This window comes from Phasianus colchicus, chromosome 5 (assembly GCF_987193195.1).
Source record: "Phasianus colchicus chromosome 5, bPhaCol1.hap1.1, whole genome shotgun sequence".
NCBI lineage: Eukaryota > Metazoa > Chordata > Aves > Galliformes > Phasianidae > Phasianus > Phasianus colchicus.
The window spans coordinates 15,028,840-15,040,966 of NC_143440.1; the positions used below are offsets into that span (position 1 = coordinate 15,028,840).

The following is a 12,127-nucleotide window of genomic DNA, read 5'->3' on the forward strand; positions in this document are numbered from 1 at the left end:
AAGGCAATGCATGGGACAGCAAAACACAGTGACTGACAATAAGGGAAACACATGTCCTGAGCCTGCAGTCTAATTACCTACAAATTTTTGTCCAACTTCAGCTGTCCTGTCATGACTTTTATACATTCTATTCAGTGCTCATCCTGGGAAACAAAATGCCTCCCAAACTCAAATGACCTGTGGAAGGAAGAAGAAGGTGAGTACCATGACACTCTCACAATCAGAAACAACAAGCAATTTCAGACAATTGCAGAAATAGTCCCCAAGTTCAGAGGAAAGATCTGATGCAGAAAGATTTATTTTACCTTTTTATTTCTTTAAGGCCATTTTGTGGCAGTCAAGCATAAACAGCCAGGAAAAAAAAAAAAAAAACAACCACACTAGCAAGCACTGCTCAGGAATAAACCCACAGTCATTATGAGAAGAGTGCAAGTTCTACTGATTAAAATCCCTCTGGGCCTAAAGAAAGGCAGCTGGCTTCTTGCATCAAAGTCCAAACCAATCGGGGACTCCACCTCGTCTGGGGTCACCCTTCTGGCTCTGCTGCTCTTTCTCCATGAACCTTTTCCTGAAGTCATCAAAAGCCTCAGCTTCGGAGTCTTCTTTCTCTGGAAATAGGTTGGGAAACTGAAAGGTTTTCCCTTGACCCTAAAAGAGAAAACAAATGGTCAAGCCTTTCTGCAACAGATACGACGCATATACTTACAATTACAATCAAAGACCATCCTGAAATTTCTGTTGGTGCAAAAGGGTACCCCTTAACTCCCAGCACCTCTTTCCAGTGCTCTCCCTGAGATACACATCTATCCCTTCCCATCAAAAACAGCTTTCTGCCTCTTCTCCTTTGTGCAGAAATTAAGATGCTGGCAACTTTCTTTATGGAATGAATGGTCAGGAGAGAGACACCTCTTCAAAGATATTGAGCCAGCTCAGATATGGTGTAGGAGTCATATAGTAAAAGCAAGATTAGCAAAATAAGCAATTTTGTTAAAGTCACACCATCAGGGAAATACATGGCAGAGCAAGCATTCATTATGTTAATACTTAGGATACAAGTAGAGGTTGTAGTTGCTTAAATCTCGTCTGGGATCAGAAAGAACAGATCTAGCAGCTGTTATTATAGGGTGTAATGTGGGAACACAGAATAACAGATATCAGAGGTCTCTTATCAACTGGAATAAAGTCTACAGTGTAAAATAATTACAGTGGGAACAATCTGTCTAATCCATCACTGATGAGATTAAAGTGATTACATCTGCATCAGTCATTCTGCCTAAAAGACAAGTCATTTTAGTGTAACATCATCATCAGATCTATGTCTCCCACTTGGAAAATAAACATTTGCTTGGTCTCTGGTTTTTATCTAACAGCAGGAAACCATTATTCTGTGGAAATGTTCTATCCCATTAACATTATCTGCTTGCTTTCTAGTGGTGTTTGCACTAAGCACAACTTCATTAAACTCAATATCAGCCCTTCCATTCCCTTGCATTCCATATGGGACTTTGCATAATGAAGCTCATAACTGATAGCTCATAATTCATAACTCTAAAATTATTCTCCAAAACACCTACAAATCCTCTCATATATTAACTTCATTGGCAGAACACTACACAGAAATCTCAACAATAGCATTTAATTGCCTCGGATGAAAACAGTTTTTTCAGATCATCTAGTCTTTACGTTTGTGCAATAAACATAACTGAATCAGAAGCACAATTGAGAAACAGCTCCACAAAGGAGATGAAATGACCTTCCACAACACAGCCATCTATACTACATTCTGGGATCAAAAATATGATATAATTAAATTAAAAAAAAACAAAAACCTGCCACCGTGTCCCTGACCCTGTTGAATGTATGTTATGTTCCATTTAGCCATATGCACTCAACAGGGTCATTTACAGGTGTGAAAGAATTTAAACCTCAAGCATACGTTTTGGAAAGAAAAACCATGACTTATCCCAGTTGAACTTATCCAGACTAGAATCTAGGAAATATCAACTCATACCCAGCAATGCTCCAGTTGTTTTTCTAGTGCATACTTCTTGGGGGTTTCCTAAGAGCCTGACCATACTACAAAAACAACAAGGGAGCTGCTGTGTACATTGCTCCTTCCTAGATTCTAGCCTGGATAAGATCAACTGGAACAAATCATGGTTTTCCTTTCCACGACGTACACTCGGGAGTTTCAACTCTTTTGTACCTTTCAATTACCAACAGGTATGCTTTTAATAGCTGTCCAAGACAACTGAAGCATAGTTCCATATGAGGTACAGAAATAGGTGTTATCAGTGTCCTTGAACAATCCCAAAGCTGTAGCCTACTGAAATTCTTCCTGCAGTGGGATCAGCAGCAAACACCCTTGAGGCCAAGGGCTGCCCAAGATGCATTTGGAAAAGAATTTGTTTACAGTACAAGAAATTACTGTGTTTTAAACTGTACTGCAAGCAGGTTGCTCAGCCCCACTGTACCTATAGAACAGATAAGGTTCTGATTCTAAGGACTCATCCATCCTGGAGAGGAAGCCATTTTAGTAAAACACATTGGAAAACAATTCAGAATAACATGGCAGGCATACCACCTACACTGAAAATGTGAGAACTGTTCATACTGGTAACACTGTAGTAAGGGGTTCTTGTTATGCAGCACTTCCATTCTGGTATGCTTCCAACACCAAAGCACTTCTCTTATTGGCAAATGAAGGAAAGTTGTCCTTAAAGCATACTAACAACATTCCTGGTAATTCACTAAGCACTGCAGAACAGTTATTATTTTTAAAAGAGGGAATAAAAAATTTAAAAAGATACGCAAAGAGGGTGTAGTGAAACCAGGCAAACCTTTCAGCTGTTTATCAAAGCGCTCACAGTTCCCATTTCAAGGCTGGTGAAAGTCAAATATTGAGCTGAAAAATGTCAATCTGTATCTGGAGTCTTTTAATAAATCAAAATCAGCACAGACAAGTTGGCTCTTTCCAGCTCTTGTTTTGTGAAGAAATTCTGATTTTGGCTGGCAGCCAGACACGATTCGAAACAGCCAAGACATTACACCCTGAGAACTGAAGGTTGATAAATCTTAAGTAACAATACTATGCAGTAATACTGCACTGTAAGACTCTGCAGTGATGAAAGCTGTATGAAAAATGGCTATAGTGCATGCTCAGTAGCTAGTTTTCAAAAGAAGCCTGTATCTTGGGTATTTCAAAATCTCAAAAATACCAAGAGGCATCAGCTTACAGAATGTGTTGAGAGTCTATCCAGGCGTATTTATATTTGGTGTATCTTCAACACGGTGCCAGAGGCCACCAATGTTTCAGCTCATATGCCACTTTCTCAAAACAATGTCTACCAAAGAAATAGAGGCATCCTCATTCCTTTACGCAATCCTGCTTCAGATATACATTTTCCTTTGAAAAAGTTTTCCCTTCTATACAGCAAAGCTATACGGTAAATGAAATCCTAACCAAAATAAAGCAAACAACAGAATACTTAGTTCCTCAGAGCAAGGATTTTCCAAACTGTCAGAATGAGAACTACTGGCATATCCAACCAGGATGCAAACCTTATATTCGTTCAGCATTTTACCTTTTGTAAGCCATTTAAGTGAGGTCTTCCCTTTCACTGATTTACTGAAATTCATAAACTGACATGGACTCTAAAAAAGCTAAGATCTGGTCTTCCTGTAGAACTTCTGCCAGCATGGTTACCTCAGTCGGAAGCACAGGGAAAGTGGGAGAAAGTGAGAACACCCTCCTATCTGACAGTTTTGCTAAAAGAAAACACTGTAAAAAAGACAGACACTGACAAAAAAAAAAAAAAAAAAAAAAAAAAAAGGCAATTTTGCTCAGATAATTTAGTTTGTCTTGGAATTGGATGGTGAAAAAGTTGTTTTACTGACACTGTACCAATGTGAGGTGATATCTTTGGAGTCTGTCAGGATAAGCTCTCCCTCCACATCCCCTCATATGAGGCCTTAAAATGTTAAAGAATAAATAAATAAAGCAGTGAAGTCATAGAAGCATTACAAAAGTACCTAAAAAAATAAGTCAGTGTGATGTTTTTACACGTTGGTATTCTTAATTTAGGGTCCTCCCAGAAACCTCCCTTCTTCCTAGGAATTCTGAGGTTGTACACAAGTGAGATGTGTGGTCCTCTGTTTAGATTACAGAATTGGGAAACATTCAACTTTTCTCCTGCACAAATCTAATCTTCGTTTCAGCTTTACCCCAACGTAAAACTGATTTATCTACAGAGTCTTTATTCATTCATTACATACTAACATCTTTCAAGATAACAAGCGACCTAAACATTGAAAATAGATTTTTAACTTACATTTCAAGTCTTAGTGGTTACAAAGGGTGAAAACACACCTTGCTCCCTGAGTTTGTAGAAGGAGTTACAACATCAAGTGGTACAAATTGCCCCCATTCATTTTAATGGGAGGTTAAGTGACCATAATTAGGCCTATGAAGTCAAGTGTTAGCCTTTCCACTGCTGAGCCTCATGTCAGAAAATTGCTGGAAGGATTATCCAGCACAAACTCACTTGTACTTTTCTGACCTTTGAGTCCCTTCAAAAGTTTAGGAAAAGGAGGTCAACAAAGATATTATTATGTAGGAATGACGCAGCAAACACTGCTCATGTAAACAACTGTGAGGTCTTCTGAAGCACTTACTACTGTCCTTCAGAATTAGTAGAAAAGTGATGTTTATAGTATCATTAACTAAAAAAATGTTGGACTCCCAACAGCACGGGACTCAGTCCAGCAGTAGCAGCAAATGCAGTTAAGTTTAATAATCCAGTGCATTTCAACAATTCTCCTACTATTGCACATGGTAACATCCTGATATTAAAATGTATGGAAAAAACAGCACGCAGAAACAGCTTCAAAGCCCACACAGGAATAGTACAGCTAACAGTGCTTCCAAGTTTCCTCTGAATTCATTACATGTCACATCTGATGTGCAAATGGGTTAATTACTAAGAATGTACTGGACACAGTAGGCAGGGTTTAAGGAGAAAGCATTTGCAAAAATGTTCCCACCGGTGCCATCATTCATGTAGCTAAATAGGTGTTAGTCCTAATGTTGACAAGGTCAGACTCCTTTTTACAGCCATCTCCATTAGATTTCTCAAAACAGGTTTAATTAAAAATAGGTCTGGATTCCAGAGGCTTGTCTACAGTTGGGCTCCCACGGGTGCTAACACCTGCTGAGCTAAACAGTGAGAACAGTGAAGGAGGAGGAGGGGATGTTGTTGTTTTTTTTTAATTTCCATGATGTTGATGTAACTGTAAAGTTTACCAGTGGCTTCTTTTTTTTTTTTTCTCTTAGTTCTTTTAAGTAACATTAGGATAGTTATAATTTCATCACATAAAAGGTTGTTGCTTTAGTTATTTGGCAAACACAGATAGATTTCATTTCTGTTAAAAAAAAATAAATTAGCATTAAAAAGTAGGATTTGATAGCAAAAGCAAAAATCTCCAACTTAAACCTTTCTCACCACATTCCAGAAGGGAAAAAAAGGCAGGCAGAGTCTGGAATGGCAAGATATTGTTGATCCACAGCCTTCTATGATTTGAGGTATTTTTTTAGTGTGAAAATATTATGCTTGGACTGATATGTATTTGTCCAGTTACAGCCTGAGAATAAAGTAAACAGCTCTGAATCTCCAAGAAATAGTATTTGGAAAAGAAAGGACAACAATTCTTACATTGAAGGTCTTTTCCAGCCTTGATGATTCTATGATTCTATGTGGAGCAGCTGGGGCACTATTGTGACACTTAAGGGTGTATCAACTATGACTTTCCACCTTTGAGACATTTGCAGTAAGTTAATGGATATGCACATTGTGCTGGAACACATAAGATCATGTTTTATGAAGCGAACAAGCAAAAGCAGTCATGAGAAATATGCTCCATTTCATTCAGGTAAACCATGCAAGAGCGGCTAGGAAATCTCACTGGGAAGTGCAATACTTCCACCTAGTGGGCAACACGAAGACCAACCCAAGTCCTTCCAAAAACAAGTTATTTTTCCAGTCATAAGCAGTTTTAACTTGAAACTGGATTAATGAGAGAAAACACAGCTGGTAAAAATGGTGGGAAAGCCCTGCTACTCTGACTCACTGCAGATGCAAAATAATTCTCATTAAAAAAGGATTTTACAGTGGTTACCACACTTTTCTAAATTAGGCAGATACTAACAATGGACTGCATAGGGCCTGTTTTGGCCTGAATCATACTGTGAATGAGAATGAAGGCAAAACCTTCCATTTCAGAAACAACGCTGGCTTCCTGGCCTCACCCAGCATTTAAAGCTGGTGTGAACACAGAACTGGGAGCTCACTGTCTGAGACACCAGAAATAGTGATGAAAAGCAAACAAATGGAAAAAAAAAAAAAAAAAGGAATAAAAAGACAAACCTAAAGATTAGAATTCACAGACAACGACAACAGAAGAAAAAACAGCAAAGAGCCCAGGAATGAGGTGAAGGGAGAGCATGCAGACATTTACTTAAAAGGTCAGTTTCCTCACCTAGGATGCTGCACAACAAAAACTTAAAGGTGAATCCCTAACTCCATTCATGGCACAGGTGAAAACACAGCATTCTATACAAACTTAGAATGATACCGTTGGATACCAAGGGCTACTTTTTCAGGAACCAGGAATGCTTCTCAGCAATACTACCACAGAGTCTGCACAGGGCAATTTGCCCAGCAGACAAAATAGGGGCTAGAGAGCAATTCCCAGCACTATTGGTATACAACTGCTTCCAGTACTACACCACGTAATTCCCCATCACACTGCAGTTATGCATACAGTGATGACAACCATTCTGATCTCAGAAATTTAACCTGAAATGAATGCACATGGGAACTGTCTTAAATGAGTGGCTTTCCACAGAAATACAACATTTTGCTTTCCATTCTTTCCCCCTGAATTTGTCTGTGGGTTGCAGACTACGCCAGTTCTTGATTGTGCAGACACAGAAACAAGACTGTATTTAAACACAGACAAGTAAAATTGGAGAACTAAGGTTCACTAGAGATGCACATCTGCTTCAGTTTTAGGAAACAAGACTCCAAAAGCACAGCCATCACCACCAAGAAGCTGTGACAATAGAAAGTGCCTCCAATTACCTACTAAGGAGCATCATCCACAGAAAGTAGCTCGTAAGACAAAATTACTCCTGACATTCAATTCCTCAGCCGTGTTCTTAATATATTAGTCATACCTAATCTCTTGCAGACAAAAACTTTGCACAGACAATAGCCTTCCCTCCGAGAGGGAGAATCTGTCCAACAAATCAGAGACTCTTTCTTGAAAAAGGCACGTTTTCTTTGTCATCAAAACACAAGCCTTCATCCAGAGGTGTTTGCCTTCAACTCCACCACAGTAAATGAAGGTTGGTCCTCATATAAACATAAAACTGTTACTTTCTACTAACGCTGCATTTCATGCTGTTCTTTTATAGATAAGGGCTGCCTACAAATAACAGAATTCTCAATGTTCCTTTCACATTCCTTCTTAAAAGGGGCTCAAAGGAAAACTTCTAAGACCACGTCAAGTCTGAACAATTAAAAAATAAATATTGTTATTTCCCATTGTCTGTGCATCTTTCATTTCATTACAAGTCCGCGTGAATTCTTACACAATCTTTAAACTGTAAGACCACGCAATGCTCCCCCACACTAACTCAGTGTCCCAGGACAGAGTAATATTGAGGTTGTGTTGCCAACAACAACTTTGAACTTATGGTTTTACAACCATAAATAGCATTCCTTTAATGTAATTTTGGTATGTGAAAGGTTTTTCTTTCATGGGTGGCATTTCTTTTTTCCTTGTAGCCAGGTAAGCCCAAGAGAAATCTGAACTACAATGCGCTCCTGTTACGAAAGAAACTCATAAGAACATGAAGCTCCTTTTCCACTGGGCAACCAACATACGTTTTAGAACCCACTTTAGCCACAAAGCACACTTACTAGACATGACTAAAAGCTCCTCAGGGAATATGCTTTAGTCTTCTCTGAGATCCAAAGAGCTTTAATAAAAAGTTCCCCATCCTTACAATATATTCTTTTACTTACTGGACATTTCAGCAATCAACCACACAAGTCATGAACTTTCCAGAGTACAGCGTCAGTATGAAACTCACTGGCAAAGAAGCACTGTATGACATCAGGCCATAACTTACATAGAAGCCTCAGACAAAAATGAGACTTGAGAACTAAAATTTTGTTTGAATTTGTTTTTCAACTAAGTCATCAAATGTCTTTATACATTCTGGAACACATTAAGAAAAAAAACACATCTACATTAGAGGATTGGAAGAAATAGCCAGCCAACTGGACAATTCACTAAGAATTACTTCCAGCTTGGCTGATTAGCAGCTCCTTCTTCTATCCCTTCAAGCATCCATGTTAACTCACCAGCTGTACGTAGGCGACCTTGTAATCTGGCTTCTTCACTCTCTGATTCTTATGGTTTCTCTTGTTGTTTGCACCTGCAGAATAGAAGCCCATCTGTAACTACACAGGACTTCCAAGTACCCGAAAGCAAGAGCAGGCTGAAGGGGGAGGACTTCACCAATCTTGATTTTTTAAGATTCCTCTTATTCCTCCAATATCAACATACATACTCCACAGTAGTATCTTAATTACTAGAATGTACTGAAGCTGGTAAACACTGCTCACATGTAAAGAGAGGAGACCAGACTGAAACTGCTGACATACTTTCATGGTCACAACACAAATTTTGCAAAGCAGAAAAGTGGAAATTCTTCTAAGTAGAGGGCCAGGAGAAACAAACTGCCCTCCCAATATTAACAGCTTCAGTCAAATAATGAGGAAATGACCACTGAGCAGCTTCAGACTGGTCAATTTTTACTGCTCAGCTAATGAGAATAATCTATTGTCAAACAAATCAGACAAATTACACTCCATACCCAAAAAAAACCAACAAAACAAAATAAAGCATTTTCACTTTATGCAAGTTGTGTTCAGAAGTTCATTTTACTCCCTGCATATAAGAGAATTAAAGCTCTTGAATTATGAGACAACTAAACCTCTCCTCTTCTATCCTTGACTATACACATATTAAAAACATAAGTAATGAGGAACAAAACAAGATTACAAGGACGAGCAAAAAGATTTTTCAGTGCTGTTGGAAATTGAATGTTTCTGGTATTAAGACTTTAGTTTTTACATAGGCACATTGCAGATGATCTTTGCTTTCCTTCTATTCTTCCAGTGTTCTGAGTTTTACAACCTTCTCTTGATGCTTTATCTTTCATTCTCCATTTTTCACTATTACAGCCCATTTTACTCCATGCCTTTTTAAAAATTGCCCCTGCTCTTGGGATTAGAAACACATCAATCAATTCCTTTCCTGTCAGTGCATGAAAAAGAAGAATCCAGCCAAAGACGTTTCAGTCCATGTGATTAATTAGCTACCTGCTAATCAAAAACATGCATGACATAAAAATGGTATTCCTGACTTTGTACAGCATACAAAATGCATTCAGAGATGCACTGCAAAAGGAAGCATTCATATGTGAATCTGATTGTACATAATCCTAGCCTAGCTCAATTGGAGAAGAGTGCACCAAGTGTGAGTTCAGCAAAACTAGGAATATTTTTTGCTGTTGTTTGTGATTTTTTTTTTTCTGTTTTTTTTGTGGGGGGGAGGGGAAGTTGTTTTTTTTGAACACTTTGTTTCTTTGTGGGGTTTTTTGTGTTCATTTGGGTTTTTTTGTTTCTTTTTTTTATTTTTTGTACAAGTGCAGTGTAGTGAAGAAACACAATAAGTGAATGCATACAAATCTACAACAGAAGTGTGGCAACTACAAGGGGAAAAAAATGTAAAGATGTGTTTCTGATATTATCTACTTGTCTAATTAGTATTTTTTCCCTCTACACAGTCTGGCCTTTGTCAGACCATAACACCTCCTCTCTACAAGTTAGGTAAACTCATGAAGCAGCTCCTTCTGAAGTGAGTGAAACACCCACTGGTCTTCACAAAGAAATGGTACCAAAGCATTTGGTACAAGTCAGAAAACAGTCAAGATTTTAAGTCTTTTTAATTAAGTTTTTAAAAGAAAAAGCTGATGTTCTAATCTAAACAAAGCATTCAAATGTGAAGTGGCACATACTTATTTTAAGGAACAAATAAACAGATGAGCAAGGGGTAACCACCCCTTTGAATTGTTCAACTGCACTTACCGTACTGTATCCTGGTCCTCACAGCAGCTACTGGCACATTATAGATTTTCTCAAGGTAATTCCTGATATCCACTTTTGTCATTCTAAGCAAGGAGACAGTATTTTGGGGGAAGAAAGAAGCAGAAGTATGAATATTTAACTACAGGGAAAGAAAAAAGCAAAAGTATAAATATTTAACTAAACTCCAAACAGAGCCAGAGGGATAAATTTGGCTTCCCCTTTATCCAAACCAAAGTAGATTCAATGCACAGGAGTATAAACTCAACATAAACCATATACTGCTGGAGCAACTCATAACAATAAACTGCAACAGTTGTAAACACTTTATTCTCTGTAGCTTCAGCAGTAAAAACGTGCAGGATGTTCTGCATTCAGCTACTTTGGAAGCTCCAGCACTCAGAAGGCCCTTCCTTCAGCCCCACCACAATCACAGAATGGCCACGGTTGGAAGGGACCTCAAGGATCATGAATCTCCAACCCCCCTGCCACATGCAGGGCCACCAACCTCCACATTTAATACTAGACCAGGCTGCCCAGGGCCCCATCCAATCTGGCCTTGAACACCTCCAGGGACAGGGCATCCACAACCTCTCTGGGCAGCCTGTCCCAGCACCTCATCACTCTCTCTGTGAAGAACATCCCCATGACATCCAACCTAGATCTTCCCTCCCTCAACTTAAAACCATTTCCCCTTGTCCTGTAGTTATCAACCCTTTCAAAGAGCTGATTCCCCTCCTGTTTGTAGGCTCCCTTTAGGTACTGAAAGGCTGCAATGAGGTCACCCTGCAGCCTTCTTTTCTCCAGGCTGAACAAGCCCAGCTCCCTCAGGATGTCTTCACAGGGGAGGTGCTGCAGTCCCCTGATCATCTTCATGGCTCTCCTCTGGACCCTCTCCAACAGCTCCCTGTCTTTTTTGTACTGGGGGCTCCAGACCTGGACGCAGTATTCCAGATGGGGTCTCACAAGAGCAGAGTAGAAGGGAACAATCACCTCCCTGCCCCTGCTTGCCACCCCATCAAAGATGGAGCCCAGGATACCATTTGCTTTCCGAGCTGCAAGGGCACACTGCTGGCTCAATTAAGCTTTTCATCTACCAAGACCCCCAGGTCCTTCTCTGCAGGGCTGCTCTCAAGGACCGCTCCTTCCAGTCCCTCGCCCTCACCCCACAGGCACGTAAAGAGCAGCAGGTTGGACAAAGCAGACGGGGAGCCGTTCGCTCCCTGGGCCGACGTGCCGCCCTCCGCCCGCACTCACTCCATGGAGACGCGGAACTGCACGGTGTCCTCAGGCTGCGGCACGCCGGGCCGCACCGCCAACATGAAGAAGTTGGGGCGGAAAATTCGCAACTGGGGGCCGCCCAGCTGGAACAAGGGGTACCTGAGGGGAGAAGAAGGCCCGATAAGCAACCGAGCGGCATTACCACACCGCTAACCCCATCCCCGCACCGCCCAGCCTGCTCACACGGCCTTCTTGCCGCCCGCCGCCATGGCCGCCGCCCGGCCCGGAAGTGCTGCTACCACAGAGCGGCGTACCGGGGGGAGAACGCCGCCGCTGGCGCCCCCTGCTGGCGCGGAGGAGCGGTGACAGGGTGGGAGTCGGCGCTTCTGCGTTGGCACTCCTCTCAAGGCTGCCCTCTACAGCCACAGCGGCGCTCATTCACAAGCCCGGCCCGTGCACGGTGTGCAGTTGGCGGTTGGAGGGCAGCTCTTACCGTAGAATCGTTAAGGTTAGAAAAGACCACTGAGATCACCTAGTCCGACCATCCCCCCTACACCCACTGACCGCATCCCTCAGTGCCGCATCTCCACGGCTCTCAGACAGCTCCAGGGACAGCGACTCCACCACCTCCCTGGGCAGCCTGTTCTGATGCCCTGCCGTTCCTTCTGAGAAGAGATTTTGTCTAGTGC

General features: G+C 41.0%; 1 protein-coding gene across 2 annotated transcripts; it reads right to left on the minus strand.

Moving 5' to 3' along the window:
- Positions 1–305: 305 nt before the first annotated feature.
- MRPL23 (mitochondrial ribosomal protein L23) lies at positions 306–11,852 on the minus strand. Of its 2 annotated transcripts, none has more exons than XM_090140583.1 (5): positions 11,753–11,852; positions 11,475–11,597; positions 10,221–10,303; positions 8,430–8,503; positions 306–648 (listed from the first exon to the last, which is right to left on the minus strand). In XM_090140583.1, the coding sequence occupies exons 2-5, from the start codon at positions 11,537–11,539 to the stop codon at positions 487–489; spliced, it is 384 nt and encodes a 127-aa protein (XP_089996709.1). In that variant the 5' UTR covers positions 11,540–11,597; positions 11,753–11,852; the 3' UTR covers positions 306–486. The 2 variants fall into 2 exon arrangements, with proteins under 2 accessions (XP_089996709.1, XP_089996710.1); XM_090140584.1 differs by having other exon boundaries at positions 11,682–11,783.
- Positions 11,853–12,127: the final 275 nt, after the last annotated feature.

Excerpts from the sequence above, each read along its gene's own strand:
- MRPL23 (XM_090140584.1), bottom strand. The coding sequence starts at position 11,707 with ATGGCGGCGGGCGGCAAGAAGGCCGT. Across the intron at positions 11,598-11,681 it reads GCGGGCGGCAAGAAGGCCGT|GTACCCCTTGTTCCAGCTGG; the intron begins GTGAGCAGGCTG and ends TTCTCCCCTCAG. Across the intron at positions 649-8,429 it reads AGGTCGCCTACGTACAGCTG|GGTCAAGGGAAAACCTTTCA; the intron begins GTGAGTTAACAT and ends TTTCTCTTTTAG.